At 37.3% G+C, this 20,882-nt stretch overlaps 1 protein-coding gene across 1 annotated transcript in view; it reads right to left on the reverse strand.

Annotated features, from left to right (window-relative positions):
- The window catches only part of NECAB3 (N-terminal EF-hand calcium binding protein 3), a 92,105-nt gene extending 72,346 nt beyond the window's left edge, over positions 1-19,759 (reverse strand). Inside the window, exon 1 of the mRNA XM_070939942.1 lies at positions 19,643-19,759. Coding sequence (XP_070796043.1) covers positions 19,643-19,759 — 117 coding nt within the window. The remainder of the gene's footprint in view (positions 1-19,642) is intronic.
- Between the last annotated feature and the right edge of the window lie 1,123 nt (positions 19,760-20,882).

The raw sequence follows: 20,882 nt of genomic DNA on the forward strand, positions 1-20,882 counted from the left end.
TTAAGTGACAGCTGAAATCCTCCCTTTAGGAATCAGTATATGTCCCCCAGCTAAACAATTGAGTATTTGCAGAGAGTGGCAATATCTGTTAAGAATCAAGTTTTTACAGAACATTTTTTAAATTATTCTGCATAAAGCTGCAAGTCTTTCTCATAAAAATTAAGTTACATTTTTGGGACTTTTTAATTTTCTATTCTAAATTTAAATATGAATGACATGGAGAAAAAGCAAAAATTAATTACCGATATTCACAATTATGTGAAAGTCTGCATAGTCATCTCCAAGATCAGCCTTTCCATGTTTAAAGAATTTGAAGAAAGAAGAAATTGGCATGGAAAGTTTTTGTTAAACACTAAAGCAGTATAAATAAAATCTGTATACGGAATGCAGCCAGAATAATCTCTTATTTCTTTGTTATACGTATCCTCCAACTTCTTGGATTTTGTGAGATAAACATAATTGACTGAGATAGGGATGAGAATGGAAGTGGAGAGAGGAAGGGGAGAGGAAGACAGAGAGGGAGAGAAAGAAAAAAAAGAGAGTGTGAGAGAGAAAGAGAAAGATCCCTTACACACACTACTAGCTAGCACGCACCAGCCATAATGCTTCTGGTAAAAATGGAAATTCTTTTCCATTTTCCCCAACTGTGTACAAGAGCTTTGCAATTTAATTTGTTCAGTGCAGCTAAAGTGCATTTATCTTTGGCCAAACAACTTTTTGAGTTTCTGTAGTGGCAGGGTTGAACCTGTAGTGTGAAAAATAAGAGTGGGGGGTCTCAAGCATCCTATCCCACAAGTCTAGGTCTTCCTTTTTCTTGCAGTGTTCTAATCTTTTAATTAGAGGATCAGAAACAATATCACGTTAGTGCCTTTTCTGACCCCAGTCTCCATTTGGATTTTAAAAGGTAAAAAAAAAAAATGATCTCCATAAGGGGAAGGGCAGGAGCATCTTTGGCCACATCATTAATACATACTTAATCAAGAAGATTCGGCTTGAGAAAGAAGTTTGTTGATTTCATGTCTAGGAAATAGCGACCAATCTTATTTTTGCTGGAGGAGGGGATGTCATAGCTTTATTAATAATGGAGTCCCACTGGTTGGGAAAGGAGGGTGCATAGAGGTGCTGCACAGGTTGGGAAGGATGCATTGGGGTACATGAGAGGTGCTTCACACAGGTAATGGAGAACATGCATTGATGCAGCAGGAATCAAGAATGGGATGCGCCTTGAGGCATGAGAGGTGCTGTAGAGTTAGGGAAGAAGGTGTTCAAAAGGTGCAGGACTGGTTGGGGAGGTCAGTTGCAAGTGCAGCGCAGATCAGGAATGCAGATCAGGAGTGCGTGAGTGGCTATGCAGCATGGTTCTGTAGGTGTGGTGTGGTTTGGTGGGCGTGGCTTGGCTTGGCTTGGTGGGCATGGTAGGGGAAGGAAACTACAAAATCTCCATTCCCACTCCACTCTAGGGAAAGGATACTGCAAAATCCCCATTTCCACCCCACTCTGGGGCCAGCCAGAGGTGGTATTTGCTGGTTCTCTGAACTGCTCAAAATTTCCGCTACCAGTTCTCCAGAACCTGTCAGAACCTGCTGGATCTCACCCCTGGAGCAGAGGGGCTGGGAAGTGTTGCACGAGTAAGAGAGAATTACCTGAGTAATTTGCAACCTTCTCTCCCAGCTTTCCCATTGCCAATGCTTCCTGCCAGCTTCCCACAAACCAAGGCTTGGCTTGTGGGAAGCTGGCAGAGAGCATCAGCAACCACAAATAAGTTTATATTTCTTGCCAGCTTCCCCATTGACTTATTTCTGCTTATTGAGTTATTAAGCTCTCAGGGACAATTGGAAATGACAATCACATGACCGTAGCTAGTCACAGCCATGTGATGGTGCTGATTCAGCTACAACTTCTTCAAATTTCATTCTTGCATTTGAGATACCTTGGTTCAAAATTTGTTACTCCCATAACACACCGTTTTGCTCAATTGAAGGTTATAAACAAGCAAACATATTGTTTTAGTAATATATGGCTACAGATTCCTCTTCTCACTGCAATACTGAAAACATCTCTTCCTTTATTAGCACATAATTGTAAATATGATGAGCTGAAGACAGTATATAAATGGACAGTAAATGGACAGCTTACATGTTGAAGGCTAAAATTTGTGTATGGGGTAAAATGGGGGAATGACACCCCCCCCCCATGCAGCATAGAATTCATTTGCCTACCAAAGATTCCACTTTAAAACTACAGAGAGAATTGGAAGGGTTTTTTGCCTGAAACATTGGAAAGTTCATATCAAAATGCAGTGGTGAAATCCAATTTTTTTTACTACTGGTTCTGTGGGCGTGGCTTGGTGGGCATGGCTTGGTGGGCATGGCAGGGAAAGGATACTGCAAAATATCCATTCCCACCCCACTCCAGGGGAAGAATACTGCAAAATCCCCATTTCCTCCCCACTCCGGGGCCAGCCAGAGTGGTATTTGCTGATTCTCTGAACTACTCAAAATTTTCACTACTGGTTCTCCAGAACCGGTCAGAACCTGCTGGATTTCACCCCTGTCAAAATGTATATATGTTGCTGGGCTAAATCAGGAGTAGCCCATCTTTTGGTGATTGCTTAACTTTTGGGGAAACAAGCAGTGGTGGGTTGTCCCCGGTTCGGTCCGGTTCGCAAGTAAAACCGGTGGGAGGCTCCGTCCACTGACCCAGACGTCATCATAGGTGATCTGCGCATGCGCAGAAGAGCGCGTGTGCATGGGCGCGATGCAAACCGGTAGTAAAGGTAAGTAGAACCCACCCCTGGGAACAAGGGTAATATGGAAGAAGCAATTATACCGAATGACTGAGCTTTTATCAAGAACATGAGAAGAGCCAGATTTTTATACTTTTTTCTGGGATTGGGGAAAACAGAAAGTGGCTTTCTTTCTTTGTAAATGTTAAGCCTACCAATTTTCCATACCCAAATGTTAAGAAACTGTTCTGTCAATTTTCAACGATTGTGCCACTGAATTTTAGCAGCAGAGGGTAGGGTGTCTAAAAGATAAAAGTTCATGAGTCAAGGATCTTATATTGACCACTCCTGGTTTAGATGGACCACTGTCCATGTTTCTAAGAGCAGGGAAATACAGTTTGTAGGAAATGAATCCAGTAATGATGACTCCAGCAATTAAATTCAATGTTTGTCAAATGGACTCAGTAGTGCTGGTCCCATTTTAATTTTCCCATAATGAGTTACATAAGAGCTTGAGACACTTCCTAATTCTTCCTAGAATTACTTCTGTTCATTAGTAGTAAGAGCCCATCAGTCTTAATAAAGAAGAAAAGAATTAGCTTAACCAGATGATAGGGTTTTGCCTCATCACATCAAAATGACCTCTCCTCCTAAAACAATTCAAGATAAAAAATTTATTCTTGCTTTGTTACATTATGAGGAAGAAAGCAATTATTTTCTTCAGCAGACCCTCATTGGTGGAAGCCTCTGCAAAATGGATGTTCTTAAAGTCAAAGGAACAGAATAAATATAAGAAGTTGCTTTGCAGTAAAATAGCTGGTCCAAACAATTTTGCTTGAGACTCTATAGCAACAGTTTTTCAAGTGTTCAGACAGGATTTCTTCTCAGCCATATTGAAAGTAGCAGGGATTAAATTTGCAACCTTCTGTGTGCTGAAGGCTCCACCACTGGGTTCCTGCTTTCTTTTTAAAAAACAGAATATTTGAGGAGAGAAGTAGCAAGGAGAAGGAGTACTGAACTGTTTTCCCTGGTGGATATTTTTCTACTCCAACATTTTCTTCAAACTGTTTTGACCCATCAGGATTTTACATTGTGAATCTGCTTCAAACATACATCTAGAACTTCAGGAAGCAATTGATATGAACAATTTGAAGGAACAACAGAAAAGCAGAAGCAAGACTTAAGCATTTCTTTTGCTGCTGCTTCTGCATTTAAAAAGCGCTTTTGTTGTCACTGCCTGAGCATGAATAGATGTTTTAGAAGATGATATTATTTTAATTTGTTGCTATATTTTAGAATGCCTGTGTTTTCCCAGGGCTAATCTTTTGCTCATGGGTTAAGGAGGACAGCTTGACATGCCTGCAAAAGTGATTCTCGTTTAGCCTTCTCTTGGCCTCCATCCATCCTTTCCTTCCCCATGGAGCCAACACATCTCTGTGATGATGAACAGGATTTTATTCAAGAACTTTCATCACCACTAGAGTAGCTCAAAAGGCAGAATTATTGTTTCAGATAATACTGGGTGAGTCAGCATCAACCTAGCATGACTCTTGGTTCCTAGCCTGAACTTGCCAGCAAGACAAACTCTATATACTGTGGCCTTATCACCACAGAGATGGGGGGACGGCCGGGGAACCTTAGGAGCATGAGGTACAAAGTGGCATAAACTTGAACCATTGAGGAAAAGAACAGTGTTTCCAGAGAACACTTTCTGAGGAACAGAAAGAAGTTCCTCAGAAACTTTTGAGTGATTTTGGATCAGTCACTTTCTCTCATCCCTAAAAAGAAGGCAATGGTAAACTATTTCTAAAATTGTTGCTGAGAAAACTGCAGGGAGTAGTTCAGGAAGCCACCAAGGGACAAGACTGATCCAAAATCATATCTGCCTACCTGCCTGCCTGCCCGCCTGATCTATCTATCTATCTATCTATCTATCTATCTATCTATCTATCTATCTATCTATCATCTACCTACCTATTTTCTATGTTGTCTGTCTGGTTGCCTGTCCATCCAGCTATCCAGTTATCCCTTCCTATCTCCTGAAAAGTATTATAGTATTTCAAAAGTTGTTAAGTTGAATAATGTGATTGGTTTCTGGTCAGATATATGTAAGATGATATTATAGCAGTCTAACACAATAACTAAACTTAAGGTTTTTTTTTTAAAAAAAAGATTCACTTGTAGTGATAGCTTATACAAAGGGCAGTGTTACTTTCACAGTATCATCATCAATTTAAAAAAAAAAGATTATCTCAACTAAATAGCTAAACCTGCTCATGAGGCATCACTGAGACTGATCCTGTTGTCAGTTTCATGGATATCCTCCACAGACTTTTTAATTCCTAACCAAAGTTCCGTAAGTACCAAGTCTCCTATGAGCAATTCTTATTTCTTAAATATTCATTTATATTCACAGAAATCAAGGCAAAGACAAATAAAAATAAATGAGAACGGTTGCTTGCAAAAAACATAAAGCTATCTAGAAATGTCCAAGATCAGTGTGCATGAAATAAACTGCCAACCTAATTTATTGGTCTCCAAGCAAGAAACAAATATAAATACCTCTTTTTTCCCCTAAGGTTTGGACATGTTAGATGAAAATTACATGAATATTATCAGACAGTTTCTCAGACTCAGGGATTTTTTTCTATACTCATTAATTTTCCTAAATCTGTCCATTTGGGACAGATGATTCTGGATAGGGAATGAAGGCATACACATTGGTCAAAGGGTTTGAAGCTCTATTTGGTTCACCTTCTCAGCCCCCAAGGTCCTGCCTTAGCTATAAAACCCATTTTACTTGATTGAAATTTTCAGAAATCCAAATTCTTGTATCAGATTCATAATGCCAATTTTACTGCTTCCCTAACTCAATCATAGAATAAGCACAAAACGGCCCTATACAATATATTTTCCAGTCATCCAGTCCAACCAAAATTCAACAGTGCAGCTCCATTCTCTATTGCTGAAAGAGATTTATTTCCATTTTTATTTTCAGTTATAAATCTCTGCCTGCAGTTCAAAACACTTCAGAAAAATCTAAAAGCCTTAAGAGAAAGTGGCAGTGTAATCATTCTAATGGAAATGCTCATATCTTTATAGTGCAAATTCAAGGTGTTCAGAGCTTCAAAGCAAAGTCCATGAACATCTAAGACTGACCTTACAATGTAACAATGATTAGAATATCAATTCTATGCAAAATCATATACCCAACATTGTTCCTCTTAAGTTCCTGCCCCAGATTTAAAGTGACAGCTTGAGAAATTTCAGCATTCTTACACAAAATTGTATGATCCTCAGGAGCAAGATCCCGAGATCTCATAGGATTGCTTGACATTATGTTTGAACCTCAACCATGAAAAAGAGGGTAAAGCATGAAATCAGAAATCTTACACTCCTACATGTTCCTCATTTCCTCACCAATTGAATGCTTTTAGTATTTATGTTCCATCTGCACCAGCAAAAAAAAAAGGTTAAAGCTCTACCATTTTTAAAAATCTGTTTAGCACTTGGATAGGAAAGCTCCTGGGAAAGCAAGAGTTCTAGATTAAACTGAGAAACCTCAACAACATCCCAGAAGGCAACCACACAGCACTTCTGAGTTGTTACTAGGATATTGAACTTAATTTGAAGCAGGCTTTGCTTTATGTATTTCGTTAATGACCCAGCTAATACCCAAATTGAGTAATGTTGGTAAGGCAAATATCATGGGAAAATAAGACATACAACCATCTTGGAAACTAATGACAAATTGCCCTGTGTTGTGAATCTATCAAATTCAAACAACAGGCCAATTCATTATGAAGTTAGATTGCTAAAATCTGGAATTAATTCATTTCATTCTTGGCACTTGATGTCTGGTGTGAATACTGACTTCTCATGTAATGTTGCAATTCTTATTTTAGACTTTTAATATTTTTAATTAAAACTACACTTTATATTATAGGATCGATAGAGACCATCTTAAGTGCCACAGATGTTATAAGATTCATTGGCACTATGATAATGATCCCCACTCTATAACTTGGACTTCTATAACTGTCTCCATATTCTGGTTTCAATAAAAAAAATAAGCTTCCTCTCTCTTCTCCCATCCCTAGTAGGTTTCCATTTCCTACAATGTCTATTTATACCATCTTTCAATTTTTGTGCCCTTTAACAGCAAAGCCTCTGAACTCTGCATAATTCAATTGCTAAATAGAACGTGTTCATTGTATAATGGCATACAGGTTTTTACCAAAACATCAACGTCAAACTACCAGATTAAATCAACTGTGTCTCATTGTTATGAAGAACAGGAAGTTCTGACTTCTGATTTTTTTTTCCTGATAGTACATTTTAAGAGCAGAAGATGAAACTGTAAAAACAAGTAACTCCTCTATAGAACAGTCTCTTGTAACATCTGATTTACCTGTCCCCAACCTACCCCCATTCATTACATAAAGAACAGGATGCATTTTATATTCTGGTAATAATAGGAATAGGAACATCAGACAGAACAGGTCTGCCAATTCCTTTATCCCCTGGCAACCCTACTACCTCCTCTAAAACTTCCTGCTGCTTAGCAATAACACCTGCTGCCTGCTATAAGCCTGTTTTCTTTTGCAATGTTCGTAGTTCTTTGCAAAGAAACAAAATACATCTAGAGATAACAAATATGTCCTTCTGGGCACAGTAAGCATCATGTTCACAGTTACGGGAAAGAGTAGAAGAAGTTGCCATAGAAGTAGCCAGGTCACATAGGTTCAAGGATCTGCAAAGGGAAAAAAAAGCGACACTGGCACATTTCACCACTTTATAGATGAAGAGGTCTGTCTATGTGCAAGTGTGCATGTGAGTTTCTTCTATACAAATCTTCTTGGCAGATCTTAAAAATAAACACTGTGCCAGCTCTATTGCTGGTCTGCCAAGTTATGAATGAAAAGAATTAATTTTTAGTTATTAACTTATTAATGAATAGAAGGACTAGGTGTGACATGATATCAGTGTTCCAATATCTCAGGGACTGCAACAAAGAAGCAGGAGACAAACTATTCTCCAAAACACATGAGGGCAGGACAAGAAGCAATGGGTGGAAACTAATCCAGAAGAGAAGCAACCTAGAACTACAGAGAAATTTCCTGACAGTTAAAACAATGAATCAGTGGGATGACTTTCCTCCAGAAGTTGTGGGTGCCCCAACACTGGAGATTTTTAAGAAGAGAGTGGGCAACCAATTGTCTGAAATGGTACAGGATTTCCTGCTTGAGTAGAGGGTTGAACTAGAATATCTCCAAGGTCCCTTCCATCTCTGTTATTCTGGTAGAGTATATGTTTTCAGTGTCAAATATTCTATATTTAATCTATGACATCTCCAGATACAGCTGGGAAAATGCAGCTGAAATCTTTGATAGTCACCAACAGTCACTTGATAAGGCCAGGATAGAGGGATCAGCATTGACTTGATATATGGAAGCTTGATATATGGAATATGTTCTAAAAAAATCTGAAAGGTATTAAAGTCTAGCATTTGTTTGAATTTGTATCTGTTAAGCAGTATTTCTGAGTGAGGCAGAGAAGAAAAGAGGGGTATTGATAAAACTACAGATTAATTTAGATGATATTTTAGGCAAGAAAGGCCAATCTGGAAGGGGCTTCTGAAGATCTGGTTCTTCTAAAAGTTTTGAATTTCCAACTTCCTTAAATTTTTACTCTTTTTTTTTTAAAAAAGATGTCCATATTGCATAACCACAACTAGATGCCTTGAATGCAGATACAGTTCAAAATCAAGTCACTTTCAATAATCTGGAATCTTCCAGTATCTAATGTAATGAGAATAGGTCTGCATCTGGAAGTTCTTGAAAATTTGAGATGATTTTATTTGAATATGGCAGCTCAATTTCTTACCAGGTCATAATGTCCTAATCACATTAAACACATGCAACAAGAGTTTAGTTATTTCTCAGCAAGGCTGGCTGAACCTTTGGTAGAGTGAGGTAACTGTCTCAGGTAATTGATCTGGATATTTTGAGAAGTCAAATGATTATTTATTTTTTGGAACTTCTGCTGTGAGATTTTTCTCTCAATGCGCTCAGTAATTTGGCTGACTTCGGCTACAGAGCACTCTGCCTTAGATTGGTAAGAAGTTCCTTCTGCTCTTCTACCTTAACTAAAAAAATGTTTTGCTCTGGCTCTGATTTCCAGGGCCCTTCTGGGGGAAAAAAAACCATGGTTCTTTGGACTTTTAAATAGCTTAGTGAAACAACAGTTGTGAGATTAATTCTTTTATGTGAATCTTTTCAGGGCTAACAGCATGTGTTTCCAACATTTTTGAGCTGGTGGGTACAGTTAAAATTTTAAGAATATGTTATAGGTCTGTGACGGCTAATCTATGGCACGGGTGCCAGAGGTGGAACACAGAGCAGAGGTGGGTTGCAGCAGATTCTGACCAGTTCTGGAGAACTAGTAGTGGAAATTTTGAGTAGTTCGGAGAACTGGTAGTAAAACTGGTCCCGCCCCCATCTATTCTCTACCTCCCGAGTCCCAGCTGATAGGGAGGAAACCTTCCCCTGGAGTGGGGAGGGAATGGAGATTTTACAGTATCCTTCCCCTGCCATGCCCACCAAACCATGCCCACCAAGCCATGCCACACATCAAGCCACGCCCACAGAACCGGTAGTAAAAAATTTTGAAATCCACCACTGACACAGAGCCCTCTCTGCTGACACGTGCATCATGGCCCCAGGTCAGATCTCCATGGTGTTTCTTTCATGAGCTTCTGTTTCTCTGGAAAACAACAAAACAGAAGCTCACGAAAGAAAAAAATCTTACCTCTTGCTGCGCCGCCAGTGTTGAGATACCCTTCCTCCTGCCGGCCAGTTGGTCTTCGGGTCTCTGCAGTGCATGCGTGCATATCCTTGCATGCACGCATATCCGTGCATGCTCATGCACATGTCCGTGCACGCATGCGCCCATGCATGTCCATGCATGAACACATTTACACACGCATGCACCTTTCAGTTTGGGCATGCATGTGCACGCAGTTTGGGCACTGGGTGTCTAAAATGTTCGCCATCACCGTTATAGGTTATGTTCAATTCCCCCACCATCCTTTTGGCTAGCGAGTTGTTTTCTTTCAAGGCAAGTTATCTTTATTTTTTCTTTCTTTTGTTTGTTTGCTTTGGGGAGGGAGGGCAGGTGGGCCCATTTTTAAATTTTCAATCGTTTTAAAACCATTATCTAAAAATGGTTAAGTGCTTCTTAAGAACATATCAGAATTCCTATTTCACAAGGTCTGTTTTCAGGAAAAGAATGAAAATGGTATATTAAGCTGGTATGCAGAAAATGTATGATTTATTTTTCTGTGCAAGTATTATTTTTAAGGTAAGTACCATGTATCTAAATAATACTATTTGAATCAATAATTGTCACAATAATTGTTTTTCTCCTCTACCCAAACTGTCTTTGCAGACTTTTGAAGCAATACAAAAAGCCCACTTTACTTATCACTTATGAGAATTGATATGAGCATTACAAATAGCTACATTTCTTTCAAATCAGACTCAGCTATATAACTATTATTTGTATTCTTCCATTTCAGTATACCATAAATGTGGTATCACATTAGCATACATAAAATAGATGCAAATTTGGTATCTATCATTACTATAGATTGAATCAAACGTAAATACCGTAATAGCAAAAATTGGAAAATTCTATTTTCATGTTAGTTTCCTGACCGTTCTACTAGAGTCTTCTGAAGGACTGATTTACTGCCCCACATTAAGAATTTCATGAATACAGTAGTAGGCAAAGGGCTTCATTCATTCCAGAACCTTAGTGGAGCTCTTTGGCTTTGATATTGGGCAGAGGTACTCTTGCAACTGAAATTTATTTTAACAGTTACATATTTTTTTGTTATAAAGTACTTCATATAGCAAAATCATACCATTAAGTATGAGATATGTGTGTCTGATGTGTGTATGTATGTATACACATGTACATAAACATGTACACATGCATGTATATTTGTATGTTTGCATGTGTGCAATAGGTTGGGTATGACCTTTCCTCATCTTCATTTAATCTAAAAAGCAGAGTTTACTTTTCTAGAATCTACCTGCTTAAGAAACAAATATAATTTGCATTATAGCGGGGATGTTAGCCAAAATTCAAGATGTTCAGCGCTAATTAGTAAGATTGTCATGTAGACTGATTAATTGCAACGAAGTAATGTGCTTCCTTTGTACAAGCTTCATTAACTAAGCCAGAGTCAAGCTGATGCACACTGGTGCAATTGGACAGCACTCGCATTCATCTTCCTGTCAACTCTTCCACCTTTTCCTCTCCTGCTTCACCTAGACTTGCCGTGCCAATGTCCCGTTGTATCATGTGCTGTGCAATATGGGCAAACAGGTCATTCCCTTAAAGTTGGCACTTACTCAATGATCACCTGCCCCCTTTTCTTTTATCCCTCCCCCCCATCTAGATTATTCTTAACAGATAAAAGTCAAGTTGAGCGCTGATAGCAAAGGCCATGGTAGAATCATGCTGGCCTGTCTTGGAAGAAAGTGCACAGAACCATTAAGTTTATAGCTCCTTTTTCCTACAAACCCCATAGGATTATTCCTTTGCCAGCTTCAACTCTACTACCTTTAGCATTTCCTCCTATTCACAGGTATATATATGTGAGCCGCGGTGGTGCAGTGGTTAGAGTGCAGTAATGCAGGCTACTTCTGCTGACTGCCATCTGCTTGCAATTTGGAAGTTCAAATCTCACCAGGCTCAAGGTTGACTCAGCCTTCCATCCTTCCGAGGTGGTTAAAATGAGGACCCAAATTGTTGGGAGCAATATGCTGACTCCGTAAACTGCTTAGAGAGGACTGTAAAGCGTTATATAAATCTAAGTGAGTGCTATTGCTATAGAGCTAGATATTACCTGTAACCTGAGAGCCATGCTCCTTATGAAAAAAAGAGCATTTAAAGGGAAGATGATATGGGCTACAACTTCACAATAATTTCTTTCCAAAATCTGCTCTCATGAGCTACTGTTGGCTTCACATTTGTGGTTTCCAATAAACATTTGAGTGTCTTTCTGTACGAGACAAGTTCCCAGATTACATTATATTCTTGATCAGGACTTTGTAGCTGTCCTTTTATATAAAACATTAAGAATGTGACTTGGAACACATTTTAAAAGAAAAAGAGATGCATGCATTAAAGCATATGGCCAATATGTTTATGTTAAACAAAATACGGTCCCAAACTTACTGTCACAGAGCACTCAATTGATGAAGGTTACATTCTATGTAACCTTCCATGTAAAACTATTGGACCTAAGTTTAAAAATAAGTCTGCCCTGCCCTCATTCTGAGTCTGTAAAAGGAAAGTAAAAAGGTACAGGTGACTATCTGTATTCTAAAAGACAAGAGCTGTACATTGTGCAAGGAGTATTATCCTCTAATCTTGATTTTGGATGATATTTTAAAATATTCTTTCAGCAATGGTTTATTTGGGTTGAATATGTGTCCATGACAGGGTCCTGAGCCTACCAGATCATCTTCCTCAGTATAAGTGAGCATGCATTAATTTGATCAAAAGTGAAATATTTAGTTAATGGGTCGGTCAAGTACCTCTAGCTAATACTGTTCTCCCCAACACTGACATGATTATTCTAGCGCATTATTTGGGTGGATTGAAGCCAGTCAATCTGTGCTGCAATTTGCTGTGAGTTCTATAACTGCAGTCACTCAAGTCCAGCAATTTGGACGATCATCCACTGATTCTCTTTGGGCAAATCCATCTTCTTAGACAAATAGAAATGGATGCCCCAGAGATCAAAGCTCTGTTTTCTATTTTCTTCCAGCTTCCCAGAGAAAGATGCCACAAAAACGCCCTTCTATGGAAGCCTTAATAGTTTCCCAGACTGCACAGAGCCATATAGTGCTCCAAGAAGCTGATTGAACAGGATCCTTCGGAAAACTAATCTTTTGAACCTTCTCTTCTATCTCTAGAGAAATGTGTGCCTCTGAAGCTTCCCTATGCATTCAGAGCAATTTCCTTGTCAAGTAGGAGTGCATGCATTTTATTTCTTTTTATCTGTTGTTGACTCTTTCTCTCCAATTGTTGTATACAGGAAATAAATCTTCAAGGTCTTCAAGAATCCCTTTAGAGCTCTTTCTCCACTTTAATTTAAAAACCTTTTGTGTTCCCACATCCACTTTGCACAAATCCATTCTTTATCTAGCAAATTCTTCTCATGATAGCTATGCAAAACAAATTTTAAAAACCCCCACTAAAAACACAAGAACCCTAGCCAGGGCTTAAATGTTTTCTTCTGTTTGTCTTTTGTACTTCTAATTTCTACAGTGTGATTTTACTTGTTATTCTAACATGTCTTCTTGATCTTTCCAATTTAAAAGAAAATAGAAATCGTTTCCTAAATAAATTACTTGAATATATTTGTTCAATATGCTAAAATCATAATTTTCTTATTTTGAATATAATAATTAAATAATTATATAATATATAATATAATAAATAATAATAAATAATTTTATTATTTTGAATATATCCAACACACCTCCCTCCCCATATTTTTCCCCACAACAACAACCCTGTAAGGTTCAGAGAGAGTGACTAGCCCAAGGTCACTCAGCTGGCTTTCATAGCTAAAGCAAAACCTGAATTCATTCACTCCTGCTTTCTAGCCTGGTGCCTTAACCACTAGACCAAAGTGGTTCTGTTTTATATTATAATCTTTTTAACTATTGATAAATGGCTAAAATAGATTAATAAAACCATATTAGGAGAGGCTGTCATCTTTGAAGAATATTCCCATCTACTTTGTAGCATCTAACTAATCTCAGTAAATGACCCTAAAATTAAGTGTGCTTGGACTTGTTTTGAACTTAGATAATCACTATAAGAAATTTCAGAGCTATAGATTAGAATTAAGAAGACATCCTGGAAGGAAGCACACTGTATCTGTCTTACTGCCAAGAAAACATCATGGAAATGGATATGAATTCGGCAGCATTTGAATTTTCCATGTGATAACATACAACATGATAACATGAAATAGTTTCTGGACCTTTCCAAAAACAAATTGTCCACAAAAAAAAGTTTTCCCATTCCAAGGAAAATTCACATATACAGCTAGTAAATTTCCCTTCTCCATAACTTCTACGTAGGAGAGTGCAAACATTTGGAAACACACCTCTTATAAGCCCTAAGATCATCATAAACTCTGCTATTCTATTAATTTTCATCCCGCTTACACTTTTGCCTCAACAAAGGATCTATGTATAACCCCATTATCATTAATTATCTTGTTATCTTACAAACATCACCATGGAGAGAATGGATTAATTAGTCCTAATCCAAGAGACAATATCCCTCTGGTAGCCATTACTATCTCTTCAGTTTTAGATAATAAAATAGCCTAACTCTCTGTTGATATACTGTATTGGACTGAAACTGCCAAAAGACCCAACCCAAAATAAATCTCATTATTGCTTAGTACAATGCATTCTCACAGTCACTATGACAAGAAAAGTTAAAAGGCTGGTTAACCTATTTTCTTGCCCATCTCTAGGCATCCTAATGTAAATCCTTCATTGGTCTAGCTACTCTGTTTCTGATTAAGTGAACTGCAGCTCATTAAAAAGAAAGAGAAAGAAAAAAAGAAAAAAGAAAGAAAAGAAAAAACTTTTTAAATAACATTTGTTGGTCTGAAATGGTACAATGAGACTCCTTCAGTTTTTTTAGCCACCATAGACTTACATGGCTCCCCTTCCATTATGTCAATGAAGATAATTCTTTCTCATAGATAATTTAAAGAGCTTTCTATAGAAATTGTCTTCCATTTTAAAAAAAATACTCAGTTATTTCCATTTGACTCAACAGCATACCTTTATTCATCATTGATGTTTCAGTGTGTTTTGTTAATTTTATTTATTAATGGTTTGTTATTGTTTTAATTTGTATATGAACTTTTTGTTAGTTTATTTATATTATGTTTTTGCAAGATCTTTCTATACCATAGAAAATATAACTTTGAGATATTGAAATTTTTGTATTTGAGCTAATACTTAAATTACTTTAATTTTTAGATGCCATATATTTTTAAATTCCTTTAAATCTTTTTAAATACCTTCTGTTCCTAAATGCTACATCAACTACTATATTAACTGCTACTAATAACCACTACTTTACTTCTGCTTCTAGCCAAGTAAGATAATTTAATGTATTTTACAGGAATATGTCTATGTATTCAGATAACTTACTTCTATTTACATTTGTATAGAATTATACGCTCATTTTCCAATCCTGACATTTCTAGAATATGAAACTGCTCAATAGGGACCATCTGCTATACATCTAAAAATGTTTAACTTAAATTTTGTTGCAATCGGATACTGCTTGGTGAAATAATAATTATTTATTAAGTAGCTTATTGTACTGTTGCCTCTTTTATCTGTGGATGCATATAGTTCCTAATAGTTTGTTATTATGCTTCCTTAAAATTATTTTCTTTTTAAAATTGAGCCATTTCTTAAGTTCTTTCCAATAGATATTGCCCAGTATTTATGGTCATAGGCAACTTTTAAATCACTTATATGAAAGAAGAAACTATTCTATGCACTTTCTCAAAGAGAAATCTGTGTTTAATTTTTTCCAAATATCAAAATCTGATAAACTTGCTTCAATGGGTAGCAACATTTTTGCAACTGATACCTCTTGATTATAAAGTTAAACCAGTTTCTAAAAGAGAGAGATTCTAAAATAAAACTGGCAATTCTTCACAGCATTGATGCAACTAGAGTAAAATGTCTGACTTTTACCGGCTTTGCTTTTATGTAGTTATAGACAAGGCTTTAAGCTATTACCTGTACCATGGAATCAAACACAAAAAACTGATTCCCGCTTGTACTCACAAGTAGGGAAGATACTGTACTAACAAAAGTTTGGAACTGTCAGAATCACTACATTCTTGTAATTCTTAAAAGTATAATGCTAGAACTTTTCCCTTGGAAAGCAATTCTGGTTGTATACAGGAAGCGTAACTCCAAGATAAATATGCACCAAATTTCAAGCCTACATTTATTTATATAAAAAAAAATGTCTTAAGTGTTTGAAACATAATAATTTAACAATGCAGTGATAAATTGAACAACTTAGCTGCAAATGTATTTGTCAAATGTTCACCATATTTTTTAAAAAAATATGAGCGCAGAAGAATTTTAAAGCTTACATCGTTTATCTTACTTTATTAGGAGCTTAAAATTAAACACCTAGCAAAAAGTATTTTTTTCACCCTAGGAAAAGCTCACAGGCGTCCAACTAATAATTATCACTAACTGATGAAAGAATGAGCTCTTATTTTAACATGTTAACTCCCATCTAAAATTACATTATGGCATATTAAACGAAGAGAAAATGGAGGGTGCCACCATGTTCTTCTCATCCAATTTGTGATACTTCCCCATTAAAGTTCTCTGGTGAAATTTTTACCAGCTTTGGCTAAACATCCACATTACAGAATTCTGATTCTGGATGGAATTGTAAATGAATTCATGCAAATTTTAATAAAAGTTGATCTTTTCAGAAATGTCTACTCGATCATGAATGTCAAGGATAAAACAGGCTAGGAGAAAAGTTTGGGGAAATACAGGCAGACTCTTCTATATCTGGGCTAGGAAAAGAAGCCATCCTTACACTATTATGGAGCAAATGTATCAACTGCATAAAAGCCTTTTACATCATTATTCATTTTATCATACATGACATCTACAGGTAGTCCTCAATTTACAACCACAATTGAGCCCAAGACAGTTGTTAAGTGGGTTTCGCCCCATTTTATGACCTTTCTTGTCACAGTTAAGTGAATTACTGCAGTTATTAAGTTAAATACATGCCAGTTGCCATGTGTCCAAATTTTGATCACATGACTAGTGATGCTGCAATGGTCGTAAGTATGAAAAATGGTCATAAGTAAAGGTGGTATTCAGCAGGTTCTGACCAGTTCTGGAGAACCAGTAGTGGAAATTTTGAGTAGTTCGGAGAACCGGTAAGTACCACCTCTGACTGCCCCCACCTCCATCTATTCTCTGCCTCCCGAGTTCCAGCTGATCAGGAAGAAATGGGGATTTTGCAGTAACCTCCCCCTGCCACGCCCACCAAGCCATGCCCACCAAGCCACGCCCACAGAACCAGTAGTAAAAAAATTTGAATCCCACCACTGGTGTAAGTCACTTTCTTCAGTGCCATTTTAACTTTGAATGGTCACTAAATGAATGGTTGTAAATTGAGGATTACCTGTATTATTTCTGTATGTATCTTACAGTTTTGTAACCTGCAGATTCTGGGCAACACACAAGCATAGAAACATCATCGATGATGATGATGATGATGATGATGATGATGATGATGATGATATAAAGAGTACATAACTAAAACACATTACATTATTTTCCCAAATAGTATTTCAGACTTGAAAGCATCGTACAGAACAACAATTGCTATTACTTCGTGATTTGTAGTTGTTCAGTTTTTACGTTTATCGTAATGAACATTTTTATTCTTTCCAAACTATTGGAATTAAATTGTGTAAAAGAGGTTGTCCATCTGTCTGCCGTCACAGGAGTTAAGCCAGCAAAAGAAAGACAGTCTCTGAAAATGGCAAGGGAAGGGGGATGGGAATCTGGTTGGCAGCTGTGAGAAAAACATTCTTCTGCATTCTTTGGGAGTGGGGCTGCATCTTAAGATTGCTGCTGCTATTTCTCCTCTTCCTCTTAGTCACATGATCTAGATTGGGGTGTCCAACCTTGGCCACTTTAAGACTTGTGGACTTCAACTCCCAGATATCCCCACTCAGCCTCTGTAAATGCCATCATCTTCATGCTAAATTTGTCATCTTGTGGACCTCAATTCCCAAAATTCCCTAGCCACCCTTGTCATGCCATGCCATGCTGGCTGAGGAATTCTGGGAATTGAAGTCCACAGATCTTAAAGTGGCCGAGATTAGACAGCCTTGATCTAGAGTAAAGTGTAGACAACCTGCTCTGTCCTTCCCAGTGCACACCTACCCACAGCGTGCACAGATACAGTATATGAATAGAGTAAAAACATAAACTCTCATATATTCTAACACTTTGTATGATCACTGCAGGTAAAGATGTTGGAAAGAATTCAGAAGCCATACTTTGCAGGCTTTCCCTAGCTCAGTATTATAAACCTAGATTAGCATTTGTAACCAAAAAGTGATTTACAAATATTAGGCATACAGCATCTTGGTTATTTATCACATAAAGCACTTTGAACATTTGGAAAGCTTTACAAAGTCTTTATTGCCTTTTCTGTGCCAGCAGTTCTAGGGATGAAAGAGCTCACAGAAATGATCATAAAATGGGCAGAAAAAAAAACTGGGCAACATCTGAGATGGAACCTCAAGGCAACACAGATTTGTGTGCCAGAAACTTCCAGAACGAAAGGAATTTTAATGTATTAATTATCTGCAGTGGTTGAGGTAATTCTAGTCTTGAAAATTAAACCTTATAGGCCCTTCTCTCCCTTAAATGGTCTAAAATTTGGAATGTGAAAAGCCATTCTTTCACTGACAATGAAATGTGTTTTATTCTTAAATGAAGACAGGAAACTTTGTGAAGTGGCACCTTGCACCTTTGTCGTAAGCTCCCTGCCTTGCTCACTTCTGATACAGTCTGAATCCTACTAGTCTCTTTCTTCATCCTTCATTCATATAACATATGATTTAGTCCTTGGGTACATTCAGTGACTCCCCAATACACAAACACAATTTGCTACTGATAATTGTATAATTTTATAGTAATTAGTGCTTCCTCTTCTTGTTTATCTCCTGAAAAAAAAGTTCTCATTTAGCTGATTAAAAACTACTAGGTTAAAAAAAAATACATCTCAATCTATTGCAGTTTATATCAGGTGTTAACAAGTGCATGTTTTTATTATATCCAGACAAATATTAACATTCTTCAAAATGCTTCAAAATTCTTTGCTGCAACATGGCTATGCCTACAAGGAGTCATGCCATGATTTCTTTGGATCTACATCGCCTATAATGCTGATACCTGGTGGAAAGCTAATATCCTTGATAGATTTTGGACTTCAACTTACCATCTCCAGCCAACAGATGTTGGGAGTTCTCTAAAACATCTGGATTTTCTAACTTTTGTATAAGCAGATATAATGCTTTATTAATTTACATATTTTGGTTGCTGTAATTGCAATCCCACTTGTCAAAAATGAAACCTGAATACTTCATGACTTTCTATCAACGTCTATCCATTTTCTCTTATTAATCACATTTATTAATACTGGGCTACAGCATAAAAGAAAATGCATAAATTTGATTTTATTTAGCATTTCTATTTTAAAACTAGGGTCAGAAAGAAATATAAATTAGTTTCAGGACAATGAGGGGCAAAAATGAATGGATCTGAAATATTTCAGGACAGACCTAAAAGACACAGTGCACTCACAGTCCCATTTTAGGAAGGAAAGCCCTCCTATCAACCACCAGTTACTCAAAATCATATACTATATTTATAGGGAAGATGGGAACTAAGTTCTTTTACCTCCCTTTTTTAACATTCAATTTCTGACTTTCCTGGCTTGTAATCTCTGCGCTGTGTATACAGATACACATTCTATACACAAGTATAGAATGGAGAGTTTCTAAACAGAAATGTAAGAGTTTTGTTTGCTTTCTTTCTTGATGCTTAATAAGTTCTTTAAAAAAAATTGGAGTTTTATGCTACAACATTTCAGAAAACTCGAATGGGAACTACTGGGGAGAAGAACGTCAGGTCAAATATACATATATACAGATATTGTTGACAGCCCAAGCTAAAACCACTCTATGAACAAAATATAGAAAGCATGCACTATGCAACTACTTACATCGTGAAAAATTGCTAATCCCTTGTCATAGTGCTGCGGGGTCTCTGTAGCTTTCATGTGGTAAGCATGTTTGGCAGAGAGCAAACACATTGTCAGCATCTCTGTACATGCCATCATCTTCGTGCTACAGATTTGTCAACTCTTTCACACCGACACTGATCTTTCTGATCTCTCTCCTCCTCCAGAAAGTTGCCTGGCCCCACTGGTTGCCCTGGATTCAGTGATGGTTAGCCGCTGAAGCTGCTGTGCAAGAGCTGGAAACAGCAACTAACTGAACACTGAAGAGATGCTCTTGCCAGCCTCCAGGCAACTTTCAGCGTATGCTTAAAACTCCTCCCCTAGATTGTGCTGATTGGTCAGGATTTCTGACGGGCAAGTTTCCTCTTAGAATCTCATCATCACTCTGGAGCAGCAGACTCGGCAAGAGATTCCTCCTTAGAGAGAGGAGGATTTAGTGTAAGGATTTACAGGCTGAGCTTCTGTTTGCTGCAATGGACCTATGCCCATATACACCAATCAGCTGGAAAAGTATTGAAGAGGAAAAGATTAGGAGAAGAACAATTTATGCAGCAGATATAAATACACCAGATAAAAGAGGAAAGACTGAATAAGCTGAGCATGAAAGAAAATTAAGGGTGCTGCACCAAGAGATTCATAGACACAAAAGGATGACGAAGGCAAGAAGTGGGAAGGGAGAAATAACAGATGTGCAACCAACTTGTGTTGATGATGCTAATTACTATGTCCTGAACAGATACTTCCTAATATGTCTGATAAGGCTATTTGTGCAAAGATCAATTTATGCAGCTGGATAATGTGTCCTATTGGCCAAAGTGTGGCAAACTTGAGACAGGGAATGCCACATGGGGCATATCTAGGACTAATGCAGGTAACCTAAATATATCTTTTCTATCCAACAAAGCATTATGTGAACTCTTCGACTGACTAAACCCATGAAGAGCAATGGGGTATGCATGTGTTCAATATTGATATCCATCTGATGTTTTTCTTTTCTTCTATCTCATAAGTTAAATTTTGTTAGTTTATTATAGTTTTATTTCTTTTTTATTGTTTCCTGTCGTTGTTTTTACCCTGAATAAAAAGAACCACGTTATGAATAGTAATGTGTATACACACATACACACATCCTATTTTAATCATAAAAATAGTAAGAAAGGGATTTCCTACTCACGGAATAACCCACAAATGGTTAAACTATCTTGGAACATTCCCAAGATCA

Source organism: Pituophis catenifer, unplaced genomic scaffold (genome assembly GCF_029215685.1).
Source record: "Pituophis catenifer annectens isolate HBS135680 unplaced genomic scaffold, rPitCat1.0.hap2 SCAF_3, whole genome shotgun sequence".
Taxonomy (NCBI): Eukaryota; Metazoa; Chordata; class Lepidosauria; order Squamata; family Colubridae; genus Pituophis; species Pituophis catenifer.